The 17941-nt window shown below is 35.9% G+C and overlaps 3 protein-coding genes across 4 annotated transcripts in view; 2 read left to right on the plus strand and 1 right to left on the minus strand.

The window, feature by feature from the left end:
• Positions 1 to 419: 419 nt before the first annotated feature.
• LOC106095867 (receptor-binding cancer antigen expressed on SiSo cells) lies at positions 420 to 1478 on the plus strand. Its single transcript, XM_013263273.2, has 4 exons — positions 420 to 659; positions 716 to 850; positions 931 to 1047; positions 1114 to 1478. The coding sequence occupies exons 1-4, from the start codon at positions 486 to 488 to the stop codon at positions 1294 to 1296; spliced, it is 609 nt and encodes a 202-aa protein (XP_013118727.1). The 5' UTR covers positions 420 to 485; the 3' UTR covers positions 1297 to 1478.
• A 3819-nt stretch (positions 1479 to 5297) lies between these two features.
• Positions 5298 to 6753, plus strand: LOC106095893 (uncharacterized). Its single transcript, XM_059366777.1, has one exon. It carries the CDS (start codon positions 5723 to 5725, stop codon positions 6722 to 6724), a length of 1002 nt encoding a protein of 333 aa, XP_059222760.1. The 5' UTR covers positions 5298 to 5722; the 3' UTR covers positions 6725 to 6753.
• A 1158-nt stretch (positions 6754 to 7911) lies between these two features.
• LOC106095892 (plastin-3) overlaps positions 7912 to 17941 on the minus strand; it is a 30738-nt gene continuing 20708 nt past the window's right edge. The window contains exons 1-5 of one of the 2 annotated variants that reach the window (XM_013263330.2): positions 17263 to 17453; positions 15292 to 16402; positions 14946 to 15224; positions 8294 to 8547; positions 7912 to 8221 (exon numbers count right to left, since the gene is read on the minus strand). In XM_013263330.2, coding sequence (XP_013118784.1) covers positions 8027 to 8221; positions 8294 to 8547; positions 14946 to 15224; positions 15292 to 16402; positions 17263 to 17340 — 1917 coding nt within the window. In that variant the 5' untranslated portion in view covers positions 17341 to 17453 and the 3' untranslated portion in view covers positions 7912 to 8026. Of the gene's footprint in view, positions 8222 to 8293; positions 8548 to 14945; positions 15225 to 15291; positions 16403 to 17262; positions 17454 to 17941 lie in introns of those variants that run through there. The other variant, XM_059366776.1, reaches the window with a different exon arrangement.

Consider the following 17941-nt stretch of genomic DNA (forward strand, 5'->3'; position numbering starts at 1 on the left):
CATAATAAAAGTGCTGATCACAAAAACGCTATCAAAAACATCCCTGTTGACAAATGCAAATTACTTGCATCATAGAGTAAATGGGTTTTAGATATTTATTCAAATTAAGTGGATTAGAAGTACGCTTACATTGACCAATAATAATTTCCATTTTTGCAGGATTCATCTTCACACATGTACGCTTGTGTATGTCACTTAAATCCCCAAAAACGCAGTGTAACGAACGGGATTTGTTTTTGGATTTAGTTAAATCCAGATCATAAAATTTCAAAGTGGACGTGCTATTGCGATCTACTGTATACATGATTTTAATTGTACCATGCCGCCGCCAAATTCGATTAACCGATTCCACATATCGATTGTTAAGTTATCGCCTGGTTGTTGCGAGTTCAAAAATGAAAGTGTGGGTGAGGGGGTTGTGGTTGCACAAATGAGAGAGTGAGAGCGAGTCTGACGTGCTATCAATTTCTTTGGATTTTTTCCCCATGGTTTTTCAACAAATTAAAGTCCTTCTTTTAAGTGTATTACAATTATTCCGAAGGGCGCTATGCTGCTTTTCCAGGAAGAGAAAACCTAGTTATTCTGAGCCCATGAATGTAGTCGTCGTACAACCAAATTATGGAGTCTTACCCGTTTCTATAGCGCAAAGACCATCGTCGGTAAGTAATTCCTGTCCATTTTTATTTACATCTTTCATTGGATCATATTTTTTCAGATGGCACCAGAACGGGATTGGAATTCTTGGGATGATAGTCCTCGCTCTGTGCAGGAACACATTGAACAATATAGACAGCAAATTGCAAAGCCCCCAACTCCCCAAACTGAAACAAACGAGCCAGACTTTTTCAAGGTATATGTTGCCGTTAATGTGAATTGAAATAAAATATGTATGTGACCTTATTCCAATTGTTCAATTGATTGTCCATATAGGAATTGACTCCCGTTATAAAGCCACAACAGAAGATCTACTTGCCCAGCGATACACAATCGAATCAACAAGACTTTTCTCGACTGGAAGCTAAAACAGATGTTCCCATAGCTCTGAATGTAGGTATTTTTGTAGATGTAGATTCTTTCTAAACTACTCAAAATTATTTCTTCCACTAAATGTAGGCTGAATTAGAAGACTGGGTTGATGAAGATGCCGGCGATTGGGAGGAAATGGATAATGAACAGACGAAGCAACTCATCCGGGAGAAACGTAGAGAAATGCGTAACATGCGACAAAAAACACCAAAATATCCACAAATGGCAAATCACATTCCCAACCCTAATGCGTCCAAAGTTATTTCGTAGTATTTTTATAGGCTAATTGTAAGTTTCTTGTAAATTGTATTTTTGTTTATTATGCTACGTTTATTTGTTCAAATGCTTTTCTGTTAGTGACATGGGATTGGGTGTTAATTAAGAAACAAAGGATTTGAAATACATACAAATTATGTTCCAAGCAAAACAAATAAACACAAAAACATACGTAATTACCTCTTGATGGACTTATATTATATTGTGCGTTTCGTACATCAAAAGAAAAGCATCCCCTGCTACAAATAAACTGCCTACAAAAGGAAACAGTGCAAGGAATTTGATAAATGCAAACCTTGGTGTAGGGTCTAACGGAGCGTACCGTATCAGCTAGTTATATATAAATAAAAGCGTGCTAAGTTCGGCCGGCCGAACCACCATGGATCACATTTGTGTTGTTCTTTGCCCGGTATCTCTTTGTGGGCCAACAAAGGATAGTGGATAAGAATTGCTATGCTATTGGAGCTATATCAAGTTGTGATCCGAATCGGGCCGTACTTGGCTTAGATGTTGGACACCATGGCAGATGCCATTATTCATTATTAATTTCAACCAAATCAGATAAGAATTGCGTCCTACAGCTTTTCAAATCGGGAGATCAGTTTAAATTTACATGTAATAGATACAGTAACTGTGCAAAATTTCAGCAAAATCATATAAAAAATACGACCTCTAGAGGTTCAAGAACTAAAATCGGAAGATCGGTTTATATGGGAGCTATATCAGGATATTAACTGTATGTTAGAGGTCATAGATACAATGTCTGCAAAACTTCAGCCAAATCGGATAAGAATTGCACTCTCTAAAGGCTCAAGAAGTATGATCGGGAGATCGGTTTATATGGGAGCTATATTTATTCCTTCTTTCGGTACCAAGAAAACGTCAAATAAAAAAAAAAAACAAGTAAAAGCGTGTAAAAGCTAAGTCTGGCCGGGCCGAATCTCATTTGTCAAGTTCTTTGCCATGTATTTCTACGTAATTCAAACTGTAGATACCGTACAAGAACACACAAACGATTCAAACGAAAATCTACTATCATTCAATGCATTGACTGAAACCAGAATTCCGATGTCGGAAATTTTATCCGGAATCAGAGTGCAGTTCAGAGTTGAACAAACTCGCCGACTCCGGCTGCTACTTTGGCTTGAAAAATCCGACTCCGGCCAACTTAGTTAAAAATCCTAAAAAATCTATATAACCTAATCTTATCTATCAATAATCACAATTGCGTAAGTTTTGTATTAACTATAACATTAATCAAAAGTTCCCTCCTTACCATATGCAATGCATTGGCGTGGGTACACATTTTCCCTAGGAGGAGTTACGAATCAACCAAAAAAAAATATTTTTTTTGTCGTTTTATTACAGCGGATTTTGTCATATACTTTTAATATAACTATTAATAATAAAATAAATGAGGCCCCCAATATTGATTATTCCCAATCGTTCATTTTACCCATTCATTTATCTGTCATTTATTCAAAATTGACGGGAAAAATTGCAATTTTTTGACAAGGAAAGTTAAAATTTCTTAAGAAATAAAAATAAATATTGACCGAATTTTTTCACAAAAATACCAAATTCCAAATCGGCCTTTTTTTTAGTAAATTGGCTATGGGGTTACATAGGGGACAAATGAACTAAGCACAAATTCGTAGGACATGTAACACCCGTCTAAGTTGATAAATGTTATTCAATTTGCTTCAACAACGTACTTTTCCAGTAAAAAATTAGCCAGTAAAAAATTGCAGGAGAGTAAGAGCCATTTTACTCTCTTTAAAAAAATTGCAAGTAAAAGTAAGCGAACCACTTCCATTGAAAATTTGCAGAAAAACAGCTGATTTTTGTTTTGGTTGGTTTTTTATTTGCTAGCTTGGAAAACAATTTTTGCTAATAAAAAATGCTGGTGATGTTTTGAGATATTTTCCTTAGATAAACGTCAATTTATTGACCCGAGAGTGAAAAGGCTAGAAAGGGAGCCAACAACAACAACCGTGCACGAAGCTACGAATATCAGCAAATGGGCAGCCGTACAGATCGATCTCCCTTCTCTTATCAGTAGCCAAGACGCATGAGGGACTATTCCTCCCGCTCCTTTCGTTGGACATTTTCAATTCGCATGCATTTCGAAGGCTGCATAGGACTACAACTGCTTTACATGCCATCACAGAATACAAAAGTACACTTGTTGTGCTGACAAAGATACCTTGGACTAACCATCTAATGCTTTTGGATATTGTGGCTAGATAAATTGCTACGACCACTGATGTGAGGCTAAGGGAGCTTTCTATTTGCTCATGTGGCAGCTACGGACACTTTGTTATCATTGAAGATATCTGTATCCGTTCACAATTGGCAAAGGAATTTGAACTAATTTTTTCGAATTCCACAGTGCGTCACTTATTTAACTGCCCAGCTAGACCCACTCAATCCCATCACAGCATCTTCACTCTTTAACAAATTCAAAGGAACAGTCTTGGTTTCATCGTAGCTTTCCATCCGTGATTCCATCAAAACACTTAAAAACCGATAATATCTCTTTTCTTGTTGTCTGGAAGGATACAATGTTTTAATTTTTCAAGATTTTCCAAATAATTCCGCAAGTTTTGCACTTTCCCTCTAATGTAAAACAACCGGCTTGAGGAAAAATTGCAACTTCATGTTTCGAGGTTTCTGTATCTAAACACTAGCTGCTGCCATGAATTTTCATCAAAAGTAAATAAAAATGAAACAAATTTAACAATTACCTATAAACAATATTCATTTTTTTACTTACCTCTGTCTATTTGATCCATTTTGCCGTTAGCATTCGTCTGCTTTTCATAAAACACCTGACCTTTACAAAACATCTGTTCAAAGTTGCAAATTTGATCAAATTATTGAGTTCTCCACCATATCTGTTCAAAACCTTCCAAATGTTCTACTAGCCCAAAAATGCTTTATATATTTTTATACCTACCCATCACTGAAAAGTTCGCCTTGTTTGCCATTCCTCTTGCAACTGTACTAGATCGTCGTTATATAGACGATCTAGGCATGTCCGTCCGTCTGTTTGTTGAAATCACTCTAAAGCCTAAAGTTGAAAGATAGCCTATAGCTTAATATAGCACCTTTCATACCGATCTCCCGATAAGGAATCGTCATTTCATAAAGTCGTATAGTTTAAAGCGATCTCCCGATTTAAGTGTTGAGCCAAGAAATGCGATAAATTTTCGCCGTTACAGTGAGTTGCTTGAACTCCTCCTGAACATCTGAGTATGGAACAGATTTGAATGCAGCTGTAACATATCCCTGTATTACGATTGAATACATTCAACAAAAAAGCAGCATTTCTAACCCAACATTTACGTGCACTCGTGCCAGTCAGTCAATATCGGAATTTGCCCTTTTTCCTGAAATTTGAAGCAGTGAAACCACTTGTAAGAGTATATTGCTCATCGTCATCCACGGTTTTATTCTGCACCCTTAACGCATATACAGAAAGGACTAGAAGTGAATAAATTTTGAGTTATTCCTGTCGATTTTTTCAGTAATTAACTTTGTATTTATATGTTGGAAACACCTACCAAGAGAATAAAAACCTACCAATATTGGTAGAAACCTACGAAGAACGGCAACACTGCTCATCACTCCGAACTGTTCACTCTAAAGTTTTGTCACCAATCCAAAGCATGCATCAAAATTAAAATCGAAACACAAATTAAATCAAAATCCCGGACCTGCCAAGGCCTTGAAATTTTGCTCATAACTTTGTGAATACTTGCAAATGCAAATTTGATCATGAACATTCCATTAAAGAACCGGGGCCAACTTCTTCCATATCAATGAATACTGTACGATTCAAATTTTTCCTCAATGATAAGGGACCTCCTTTCTATTGGCGAGTCCGAAAGGCATGCCGCAGTGCGACACCTCAGTTTACTTGTAGAATGAACATTTCACAGTGAAATATATTTTATTTATTGTGTAGTTAAGCTAGACGAAAATAAGTATACATTGTCATTAAGGTCAACTCCCTTTGGAGAAAAAAATTTTGAATTGTAAAATAAAATCGTTGTGAAAGTTATTGACTATAGACAAAAATTGAGGAGGGAAATTTGAAGATTTTCATATGTCTATAAATGTTTTTGCGCAATATTAATTACGTAAAGTTAGGAGCCGTCTGCCAATTTCCACAAAGAAACCAAATCCCAAAAACCCACAATACTTTGCGATAGTTGTAAACAAAACGTGAAACAACTGACAACTTTTCAATTTTCTAGTTCATGATTCCCTTAATGAGATTTCCGGTAATTGGTTGCGGTTTGCAGCCTTCGTTTAAAATTGTTTTGCTCCATTAAATTCAAAGTGCATCAATGATGTTTATAAAAGCCCCATTTCTATGAGGGCATGCAGCAGAAAGTAAAAGCACTTGCTGAACATGGTGTCAGCAAAAGGATTCGCTGTTTTATTTCTGTGTACCGTCGTATCCCAAATAACTCCACAGCAGGACAGCCCAACAAAAGGCATTAATTGGAAAAATGCAAGACCTGGCAAACTTCTGCATGCTTTGGATTCTTTAGTTTTGGACTACCACCATCAACCAACCATCAACAGTCCAATATCAAACGATACGAAAAATTCAAAAAGTTTTCTTCCGACCCCAGGCACAAGCATAAGGATTTCGAATAACCATATACGCAAAGGAGAACCGAAAAATATAGCCCGATTCCCGAGAAGAACTGATGACGTTGACGAATCAACGTCGCCAGAATCTACGTATGACTATGATAGGGCCTATGATACATTCGTTCGCAAATATTTTGAAGATGCTGCACTCTCGGCAAGTGCTAGCTCAGAAAAACATCATGACACTAGTACACAATACAGTGGTGAGGAACAATTTCGGTCCGCAGAAGTGGACGAGCCGCAAATCGAAGAAACAAAACATTCCAGCAAGACAAACAAAGGCTGTAAGAGTATGGTAAAAAATAATAAGATGTGCCGCATATGTGTTCGGAATGGCGAAACTTCTGAAAGTTGCTCCTACAATAAGGAATCTGCCCCAAAAAAGTTTGCATATGAAATAGAAAATAGATATCGGCAACATCGGGAACTTTCGCCCGAAACTATGGAACACCGCCCAAAGCCCCACCAACAATATCCGAAAAAGTCAACGTCCGTTGATGAAGCTTCTCCAACATGCATGCGAAAGACAATGCGTAATAAAGTGTGTTACCACTGCGAAAACGAGAGGTCCGAAACAACCGTTCAATGCTATACCGATATGGAGTCCAAAGGAACTCCAGATAATTCAGGCAATAGAAAAAATGCAGAGCAACGCATATATAAACGAACAGTCTTGTATACCTACGAGAAAGTTCCACCGACTGCGGCACCAGCCACAACAACAAGCGCCAAAAGCCCTACTGAGATTATTTAAAGACATTTCAAACTGTAGTGTTTTTTTTTTTCAAATATATATACTCTTTTATGTATTTATTAGTTATGTCTTTTATACAGAATAGATACATATGTATGTACGTACGTATGTATGCAGTTATTGGGTTGATGATTTCTTCTTTATTTTGAATTTCTTATGACCTTTGTAGACTTATGTAAAATTAAAATAAAAATAAAACTTAAATTAGGTGTTGATTTTTACAACTCGTATCATGTCACGGTCACGGTCACGGGGGATGGTTAAACTTAGGCATAAGACAAAAATTCGTTTATGATAATTTAGGTAGTTGGTTTTGTATTGCACATTACACACACTTTGTTGTAAGCTAATCTTCTTTGTTTCGCGTATAAAAATAAAATGAATTGTCCTTCACTACGGTTCTCATCTACTTCGTCTTCATAAGATTCACTCAATGGCACTAAGGCATCGGTACTTTAACACTTGATTTTGAATTTATTTGTAATGTGCGTAAAAATTCTGTTGCTTGTTTTTGTGCTAAACAACAACTTCCATCGATTGATCTGTACTTTGTGTGGTGATCTTAAGGAACTGAATTCCGCTCGTTAACCGAACAGAGAGCGATTTTTGTCCAATTTGAAAATAGTCGTAGAAAAATACACCTCTTCTCCTTACTTCTGGCATGACATGCTCGTTGTTGATTTGTTTTGTTTTGCTTTATCATTATATGTATGTATATATATATGTATATTGTACACTCACTCAAGTTATTTTGTATGCTTAACCTTTATTTATAAAATAAGGTTGTTATTGTTGTTAAAACAAAATTTTCTTCTTCTTCAATCGAAATTCAACAAAATACAAGATTTACTTTTAGATCATTTATATGTAGGTGTATATAAAAAAAAAACGTAAGTCGAATAAAAACAAGCTTACAAATGGCGCTGAATTGCATTTTAAAAGTTTCAAATTCAACGCTTTGCATTTGTACAAAATTATAAATCTAAAAATATATATAAATACATAATTACTTAATTGGCGTGATTTTGTGTGTGTGTATGTGTGTATATGGTTTTGCTTGTTTGTATCAAATATATATTACCGTACCTATAATCAACATATACATATATATTAGAAAGTATACACTGTGGGAAATCTTCAGTTTTCTTCAGTATAGGTCCGTGGCATTTTTGGGAGCTTCTTTTCAATACACTCAGGTTCAATTCATTTCAAAGACTACTGTGTTCATAATGGTGGTTAACTTCTCGATGTTGGTTGGGTTTGTTTCTTTTCTTTTTTTCTTTTTGGCATCATGGCTTCGTTTTAATTGCTGTTATTTATGTTGTTCTGATTCTCCACACTGTCCATGTTGGGTATGTAATCTAAGGCCATCATGCAAGCAAAGACTGTCATCACCATTTTAGGCTTCACCTCTGTGATATCTTCTGGGAGAGCATAGACCCTCGCTCCAATTTTACGTGCCATTGAAATGGCATATTTGGCATTGGCCAAATTGTCCTGAAACAAACAAAAAACCCAATTCACATGAGCAACGCATAAGTATTGTGTTGCAAAAAAAAAACAGCATACCTCTTCGGTTCCACCGGTTCTAACTAAATCATAGTTAATGCTTCCGGCCTTAATGGAATCAATCAAATCAATGACAATCTTGCCATCGGCTATTGCGGGATCGTTAAAGTTCTTTAACGAAGACTCCTTGCCAGCCTCTGTCAGTTTGCTGTTAACCCATTGGACAATTTCCTTTTCCACAATAGGGTTACCAGAGTTGGCCAACCGTGAGAGAATAGATAGTGTGTAGGCGCGCATTAATTGCCAAATCAAAGCTGAAATTAAATGAATAAAAAATACAATAGCCACTGGAATTTACTGTGATGCGTCGATTGTCAATGGATGACTTAACGTAACGGTGTATGGCTTGTCAAAAAAAAACACGATAAATTTTAACCGTTTACTTATGCGTGCTTTGTGATAGCACAGGAACAAGAAAATGAAAATCAGCCAGAGCTTTGAAAGGCCTGGTAACTAGAGCTGGCAAAATATCGATGACACTATCGATATTTAATTTTTTTTGACTAAATATCGATTGAAGAGCGCACAACAAGCCGATTAATGGCTTAGGTGTGAGTGTTAATGTTAAGTGTTTTGCAAAACTAAACAAAAATAAGCATTCCGACACTGAATGTATCTCTTAAGATACATTGCGGCTTAGAGTAACATTTTGTACAACGATTTCTCTCATGACTTCCAACTGCCTTTATTAACCTTGGTTTTATTTGGTCTGTGCATTGGTATTGCTTCTGTAAAAATCGATCTCCTGATTCTTACTTCTCATTTTCGTTTTATATATACTATTGGCAAATTAACGATAGTATCGATACTATCGATATTTATTATTAAAACTATCGAAAATATCGAATGTTGCTATTATGGGTAGTTTGCCAGCTCTACTGGTATCTTCAGAATACAGCAATATTCCGATTAACGTCTTAATTGAAGCGACGTAAATCGAAATTCAAATAACTTATGCATTAGGTAGTTTTGTTATGGCAGTTTGGACGGTTTTTTATTGGATACAACTTGGTATATTTGAGATGTGTAACCGCCATTTATTCGTCCGTGCCGAAATTTTGATACCACCACTAGGATGTATTTATTTATTATTTAAATTTATTATAACACTACTATATCCATGTTAATATCCAAATATAATCCGAATTTAATATTTGGTTTAGGTGCCGAGAAGCTCTATACAGTCAACAGTTCGAATTTTCAGCAAAATCGGGTAAGAAGTGCACCGTTTATATGATTAACCCCTAATTCGGATGATCGATCTATAGGACAGTTATATCTAATAATGGACCGATCCGGACCATATTTGAGTTGGATATCGGGAGTCTTAAAGCAGCTCACTGTTCCAAATTTCTGCAAAATCAGAGAATAAATGCGCTTTTGATGGTCTTTAGACCCTAAAGCTGAAGATCGGTCTCTTTGGCAGCTATATCTAATAATAGCCCGATCTGGACCTTATTCGGGACAGATGTTGGGAGTCTTGATACAACTCACCGTTTCGAATTTCAGCGTAATCGGATATTAAATACGCCCGTTGTAGGTCTGAGACCCAAAATTGTCAGATAGGTCTAAATGGCAGCTATATCCAAGCATGTTCCCATCCGGACCATTTTTGGTTCGGACTTCGGCCGGCCTTATACAACTTACTATGCCAAATTTCAGTGAAATCGGGTATTAAATGCGCCTGTTATAGTCTTAAGACTCCAAATCGCCAGATCGGTCTATATGGCAGCTATATCCAAATATAGTCCAATGTTACCCATTTAAGAACTTAACCTGCTTACAGAAGAAATACGAGTCTGTGCAAAATTTCAACTGAATATCTAATTTTTTAGAATTTTTTCTTTGAATATGGTGAATAGCTATCGAACCTCCTTAGGCCGTAAACGTACCTTATTATGGCTTTATTAGCCGTTTCAAGGCGAGCTTTTCTTCTCGAATCACATTTTCCAAACAGCGATCGAATATGTTTTGATGAGTACATGTGTGTTTTATACAGAGTTCTCAAAATTCTAATAAACTTTTCAGATGCTGCAAAGATGCGGTCATCCTAAGAGTTAGGGTCCTGATTAGAATTGTACCAAGGATTTTTGTCCTAGACATTTGGGCTATATCTTGATACGTATGGGATATTAATGCATTACTTCTTGTAAAGGGCTCGAGAAAAGGACAAAATTAGATTTTTTTTAGAAATTTTAGGAATTTCATCCAATTAAATGTGACTTGGGAAAGCTTAAGTTTATAAGAACATCAACTTCATAAATTTGTATATTTGTAAAATTAAGCTCCCATGGATTAAAAGAAAACGATATTTTCCTCCCAAAGGGTTTGATATATTATCTTCAGTTGCGACAGAATGGATACGACCTCATAAGTAGTTTGATACAAGCGCGATTGAAGTATTCAAAAAATTTTTAAGTTACATCCATTAGTGCAGTTGTACAGTTATGTATAGGTCGAAACTCAGATTGTCTATCCGATAAAAGAAGGTGGTCGTAAAAATATTCATTTATTTGATGCGAGATTATACGTCTAAGCGCTTTCGAAAAGTAAGGACGTATCGCAATTTGACGATATTCATTTGTTGATTTTCGTATTGGGAATATGCAAATTTCGAACTTTTAAAATATTGGCTCGTTGCTAATATCGTATTGAAAATATATGTTACGCATGGAAGTATTAAATTTAATATAATGCTACAAATTAGGATGTATAGGATGTAGTGATAAACAGCGCTTTGCGACATCGCATTATTCAATACAAGAAAATTCGAATGCAGAAAGAGAATGGAGACTATTCATCCATAGTTTTTCAGGGATGGATCTAACGGATCAGAGTATTTTCTGATGACTTAACAAATATTTAATTTATTTTATCTGGATCTTCGGCTACTGCGCCTTTGCTTTGTTGAAACAGCAGCCCATCTAAATTTATTTACATAGAGGATTATCTTAGCTTTCTGTATAGATTTGTTTATCTAATTTTGAATTGAAAGGTTCAACCACAAGTTTTGTAATGTTCTATTGTGTGACGTATGTTGTCGGAATTTATTTGCATCATTTCGCGTTTTCTTCAAGGAACTCTAACTGTTTATCAACACCCCCGGCATGAAATAACTATGAGCTTCGCACAGACAAGAACTTTGAGCTATAATCTGTATGCTGTCCTCGTTATCACAAGAATCTTTGCTGAGAACTACCGGGCGCGTCCAGAAGTTGCGAATAGTGGAATACTCCATAAGGAGTAGCTGCAACTGCAGTCGCGGAGAGTCTCAGTGAGAGGCCGGCTGGCACCGGCTCTTGCTTAAATACTGAGTGCCTATGGTGCACGAGACGACAAGGCGAGATATTCGCGTTTTTAAATAACCAATGGTAATGACATTCCCGCGGAGATCGGTGGTATAAACCGGAACGAACTTGCTCGCCAATAAGAGGTTGACAGGGGTTCGCCACTTCTACATACAACTGTGGCTACAACAACATCAACTGACATCATTTGGACAATTTTATTCCAATTTATGGACAAATATTTCCTCATTAGAGTATTATAATTCACTTTTCTAAAGTTGCAATATTGTATTGGCTGAGCATCATAAGCCATGCTAAGCCAAGCTACAAAAATAAACGCAAAATAGGTTGTTGATAGAATGATCTGTATGTATTATATCATAATACTTAAATATTAACAGGATTATTACGAAAAAATTGTTTTAGATGGGACGGATTTTCTATTAACAATGCTTAACCATCGGATGTAGTTTTTATAATAAATAAGGCCACGATATGAGAAAGTAGAGGCAATCACATTTTCTCTTCACAGTTTTATTGTGTCCTGAAGAGTTTTGTAATTATTTGCAGTAAGATTATTAATGATTTGGATTGGGTTGTTCGAATCACCTTCACCAAATTGCGATAACATTTTTAAAAAATAGTTCTTTAAGTATGGCGTAAGCATTTGAACTATAATTGTCGTATCCATTGAATTGTTATTGTTTTTTACTTGCAGACCGTATATTGCCTTGCATAGTGGTATAGGAATATTTAGAGTACAACAGATACTATCAAAAACATTATTCATTATGCTACAGATAAATTATCTTCTTGTCTTTCAACCCGAGTTTCCAATAATTTTATTTCTTCTTCCATGCTCTTTCATTTTCTTAACTCTAATTCTGCCACTAAGATTCTTTCATCAAAGTTTTTTATATTTTCATTAATACATTCCATTATGCTCAGTACTTTTGACTCAATTTAATCAACTCTTTTGTTGATGTGCGAGACAAGTCTCTCTACGTTTTTTTTAACATTAACTTTATTTGTTGTATAATTCATTCATATGATGATGAATGAACGTATCCTCTGCTGATGATTCAGAGACGTATCCTCTGCCTCCCTTTTTGCTGATGCCGTCGAATGAACACATTAGAACACGCGCCTTCAAATTGATGACAATAGTATCAAGTGTCAAAGGGCTTATCTTAAAAGGATTAAATGCGAGTCTATTAGATCTTGCTCAGCTAGGAGCCATTGACAACGCATAATTCGTCGTTAAGGCGCTATTACACGGCATGTAGATGTCGTGCCACTTTTTGTATTCACATATAATTGAAAATGTTTGTCAAAATTGATTTCCTTTATGAAATCACACCTGTATGTTATTTTCGTACAACATAACCTAAAAATTTGAGCAAAATCTGATTTTTTTTTGCGTAATTATTATTAAAGTTGTGAAAAGGCTGGTTAATTCATAAATTTGTGAAAACAATTTCATTTGGGGTTGCTTTCATTTGACAGACAACAAAAACAGCTGATTTCTTCAAGCTCCTGTCAGAAGGAATAGAGCACGCTCTAATTGAAAAAAATTACATGTGCTATTTTGTAAGGTGATTTTCATATGTTAGTTTCGTTTGTATCACACGACATGTACAACTCAACATGTGCTTAATGTGACATGCCATGACAACAACATGCCGAGGAATAGAGCCTTTAGCAAATACATACACAGCAAAAATACCTTGAAATTGTTTTCCATAAATTATTTAATTGAAAATAAACATCAATTTAAAAATTAATTGAATCAATAATTTTTTAATAGAGTCAGGATTTTTTTTTTAATTTCGATCGCGCTTTTAAAGTTGGCAATTTTCAATTAAAAAAATTAATTTATTCAATCTTTTTTTTTAATTAAATTTAAACTTTTTTTCAATTACGACGTGATTAAAATTTTTAATTAAAAAATTTATCGGCTCAATAATTTTTTTGATTTTTTTTCAATTACGATCTTGAATGAAATTTTTGAAATTTTCAATCAAAAAATTAATTAGTTTAATCATTTTATGATTTTCTTTCAACTACGATTTTGGAAATTTTCAATTAAAAAATTATTCGATTCAATCATTTTTTAATTGAATCCGAACATTTTTCAATTACGATCGTGATTGAAATTTTCAATTAAAAAATTAATTGATTCAATCATTTTTTTAATTGAACCTTAAAAAATTGTATATTTAAAATGTGATTGAAATTTAATATTTTTCAATTAAACAATAACGGCCAGTCCTTCGACTACCTTAACGGCTACCAGCTTCTTTAGCATCGATCAAATTTTTTTTTATTTATTTTCATAAATTCACAGCCTCGCTACTCTTCATATATAATTCGGAAAACAATGTTTTCCATTCCATTTTTGGAAAAACTCCTGTAGGTGTTTTGTTACTATGTAGTGATCATAGACCCAAACATAAACCTCATATTCGTGTTCGAGGAGTTTTACATATGCGAACACTGTAGCATCGAAATCGAGGGCACGCATATACAGCGCACTTTTCGCAAAAGTTTTAATATAACATTTAAATATTTTCAATTAAATTTTTAATTGATCTAAAAAATTAATTGGGAATTTCAAAAATTTTCATTTTATTTTTTTGACTGAATATGCAAGTTTTTGAATTGAACATTTTTTCAATCACCTTTTTCAAAAACTGTGATTGATATTACAATTTTGGTGATTGAAGCAGTTTCAATTAAAAAATTAATTGGATCAATAAATTTTGTGATTGAAAGCGATTTTTATTTTTTCTGTGTAAGAACACGGTACATCTGATCGTATCAATAGAACAATTTGCCTTAATCAGAAACAACAAGGGTCCAAGAATATATGGTGTCCCTTAATTTAATGCTGGCACCCCATTGAATACCTCACCTCGAGGTTAGTTTTATTTTATTCTATATAAATGTCTCAGGTACTTTAGACCATTTACAAGACGTTATATATTTGAAAAACAGCATATTGACCAAAAAGCTCAGCTTAGTTGATAAAACCTCTTTTCTTATTGATCCATGGAAATTTTTTTCTAGGCAAAATGCGACTTAATAGATAGCAATCATATACATAAATTTTTTAACGATTTTTCAGAAGTTACCGGATATAAACGATTCTAAAAATAACAAATGACCATTTCTCCACAACGCATTGGTGCATATTTTGGCACTAATGACGATGTGTAACCGTTTCTGTTTTTAAGTTGGAAAACTGTAAAAACCCAAAACAAAAATCGGCTTAAATTATGAGTATTTATAGAACAAATCGAGAACAAAACATAAAAGCTTTGATAAAAAAATAATTTAACCCTTGCGATGACTGTTTTGCTTACCTAGAGTTAAAGTGGCGTTTCCATCATTTAAATCTTGACCAGCAATGCCGACCAGCGAAAATTTAAGTTGTTTACCCAATTCGACAGCATAGTTACAATTTTCCAATTTCTCCATAAACTTGCGCAAGGGCGTAAACCGTTTGTGAACTCTATTCCAGTTTACAATGCCAGGCTTGATTATGTCACACAATTGGAAGATAACCAAGCCATCAGCCAAGTCCGAGTACAGCCAATTGACGTGCGGACTAACACCCATGGAATTCATCCAGTTGCGGTAAGCTGAAATGTAAAAAGCAATGCGTTAGTTTGGGCTGCTACTCATCGTGTGGCCATAACATTGACGTACTTTTCTCTTCGCGGGTTTCTTCTATGGCTTCAAGGCCTTCAACTTGTTCGGGTTTGTCCAGGCCTGGGTGGTTGTTAAAGAGATTAGCAACAAAAGCCAAATTTAACTTGTAGACTCCATTGACTACGTCCTGTGGTGTCAAGAAGCTGCGACAGTTCAATTTGGCTGCTTGTTGCAACATTATTTCAGCACGAGATACCAGATCTTTTTCGTGCAGAGCATCCATATTGACATCGACATCATTGCCGGCAATTTGTTTAATCAAATGCGAATAGATTTCAGAGTCCACGATATCTGATTGGAAGTTGGTGCAGCGACGAGATATGCCGGCTCGTTCCAAATGGTGGTTCACCCAACGCAGCAAAATTGCCTCCGGAGACATTTTCATCAAGTCCTCCAGGCGTTCATTATCGAACAGAAGTCCTGCCAAACCAGGACAACTGTCCAAGGTGATGTGACTGAAAAGACCAATGCGGATAATTTGCCACAGCAAACCTAAGACTAAGTGAGGCTTGCCCTTGGCCAAATCATGAGCATCGATGTTCACGATATTGCAACCGATGGCTTGCGATGATACCAGAGCCAAAGTTAAATTCTCGAACTCTCGGTAGACGGTGAGATTTTTCTTATTAATGGCTCTTTCGTCAATAGTGTCGGGACAGGAGTGATTGATGATTTTGCACAAGAGAATGCCATCTTTTATGGACTGGTACAAGCGCTTACCCTCGGCATCGATGGGCAACAGGTGTTTCAAGTCCTGATCGTGACCTAAATTAGAATTGATCCAATCGGAGAAGGCCAACTGCTCCTCTAGACGTACAGAATGTGTGGTGCCTTCAGATGAAATACTCGACATTCCACCCAACGTTTCCAGATTCTCTTTCTTGGATACAACCGTCTTGAATGTACTCGCCACATCTTTCGACTTCAGGTCCAGACAAAGATTCTCGAACTCTTCCAAGTTTAGTTTTCCCTGATGCGATGTTCTTTGCTTATTTTGGAACTCATCAATCATCTCGCGCACCTGGTAGCCGGGCAATTTGAAGCCTACTTGATCCAGAGCTGCCTTCAGCTCGCTTAAGTCAATGAAGCCATCCTTGTTGGCATCAATCTGTAATGAAAAACAAGCCCAAGGAAAGAGTACAATTAGCAAACACACATACAAAATGTCATTGTAGTTCCTTTCAACAAAACGAATCACACCCAATCTTCTTGGTGCGCATAAATAAATTATTGATAAGTTTAGTCATCTATTACAATATCTTCTCACCCATGAGTGAGTGAGTGAGTCATAGTCATTCACTTCGCCTGGCTTTTTTGCTTCTTAATTTCATTCATCTAACTTGGCGAACACAACAACAAAACGATAACAATGGACAGAGGGGTCGGGACAGCGATCTATTTACAGTTTTTAATGGTGGGGAGCGCAATTGGTTAGCGGGTGACACAGTGCCATTCGAAATTATTCATCATCGCATCGAAGAAACCTGTTTCTGAATTTACTAAAGCAAACAACCTACGCTCGCTTTTATTCACATTATTCATTTCACCTGCTGTCTAACAGTTGGACATGGACGTAACAAACAACAAACCTACACTGTGCACTCCCTTGTGTGTATGCGACATTGCTGGACATAGGAGCATTGGGGCAAACTATTCCAAGAAATTGTCCTCGACCCTCTAACCAAACTACCATTTCATCATGTACGTTTTCTAGAATCTCTTTACCGCAATTCGTCGAAAATCAATGAGCTTTTGCCTAATCAGCTAGCTAGGAAGCCATTCTTCATTTGCACATAGCCACCACAGATAAGATAAGACATTGAAATTGGAATTGTAGTCGTCGCACTACAAAATCTAAATATCGTCAAGGTTTTTATTTTCCGCTAGTTGTAAATTATTCTTTTCGATGAGGCAATCAAATGACTGACTGCTATCAATAATTGGCAATACGTTAAAATACAAGCGTACAGTTGGCAGCAATTCCTCCAAGTTTTGTTTGTACTCCTCCAACATCTGATGATGCTCCAAATCCAAAATATCGGCCATTTTCCTTTTTGTTTATAATAAAACTAATAATCTCTCAATAGTTTTCCACTTTTCACCAATCACCAATAGTCCAAATACGATTTGGCCTCCTAGCACAACGGATTGCAAACCTCAACTGATCGTCAATGGGCCAATAGGTGGTGGAAAAGCACAGCGGAAGAATTTGAGTGTGAACTTATGTCCAGAGATATGCTTTTATCAGAACCAATACATTCGAAGGTGTTTCTTTCCTTATCAATTTTATTTTTTCATGCCACCTACTGAACCCACCACAAACCTCCCATTCTGTGCACATTCCAATCGATTCGAAAATCAAACAACTCTTTCTCCCTCAGTGCTACTTGTTGTTAAAAATACCCAAAATAAAAATCATGATGATGTATGCGAGGTGATGATACATGTTCTTGTAATTGGAAAGAATACATCCAATTTAGGCATGTAATTGCATTCGCGCTTGCTGATCATGAGCAGCATTACCACCCTATGATGTTCGTGTCGCCTTCATGGCTCACAATAGAAAACACAATAGCAAAGGTGATGGTAATGGCATTGTTAGTGGTTGGTTGTGGTGTTGGTGTTGATAAGATTGATAACTCTGTTC

This window comes from Stomoxys calcitrans, chromosome 4 (genome assembly GCF_963082655.1).
Source record: "Stomoxys calcitrans chromosome 4, idStoCalc2.1, whole genome shotgun sequence".
Taxonomy (NCBI): domain Eukaryota; kingdom Metazoa; phylum Arthropoda; class Insecta; order Diptera; family Muscidae; genus Stomoxys; species Stomoxys calcitrans.

Bases quoted from the DNA above. Each gene is read 5' to 3' on its own strand.
- LOC106095867 (XM_013263273.2), top strand. From the start codon at position 486: ATGGTTTTTCAACAAATTAAAGTCCTTCTTTTAAGTGTATTACAATTA. The intron at 660-715 runs GTAAGTAATTCC...ATATTTTTTCAG, and splicing joins TAGCGCAAAGACCATCGTCG to ATGGCACCAGAACGGGATTG. The intron at 1,048-1,113 runs GTAGGTATTTTT...CACTAAATGTAG, and splicing joins ATGTTCCCATAGCTCTGAAT to GCTGAATTAGAAGACTGGGT.
- LOC106095893 (XM_059366777.1), top strand. From the start codon at position 5,723: ATGGTGTCAGCAAAAGGATTCGCTGTTTTATTTCTGTGTACCGTCGTA.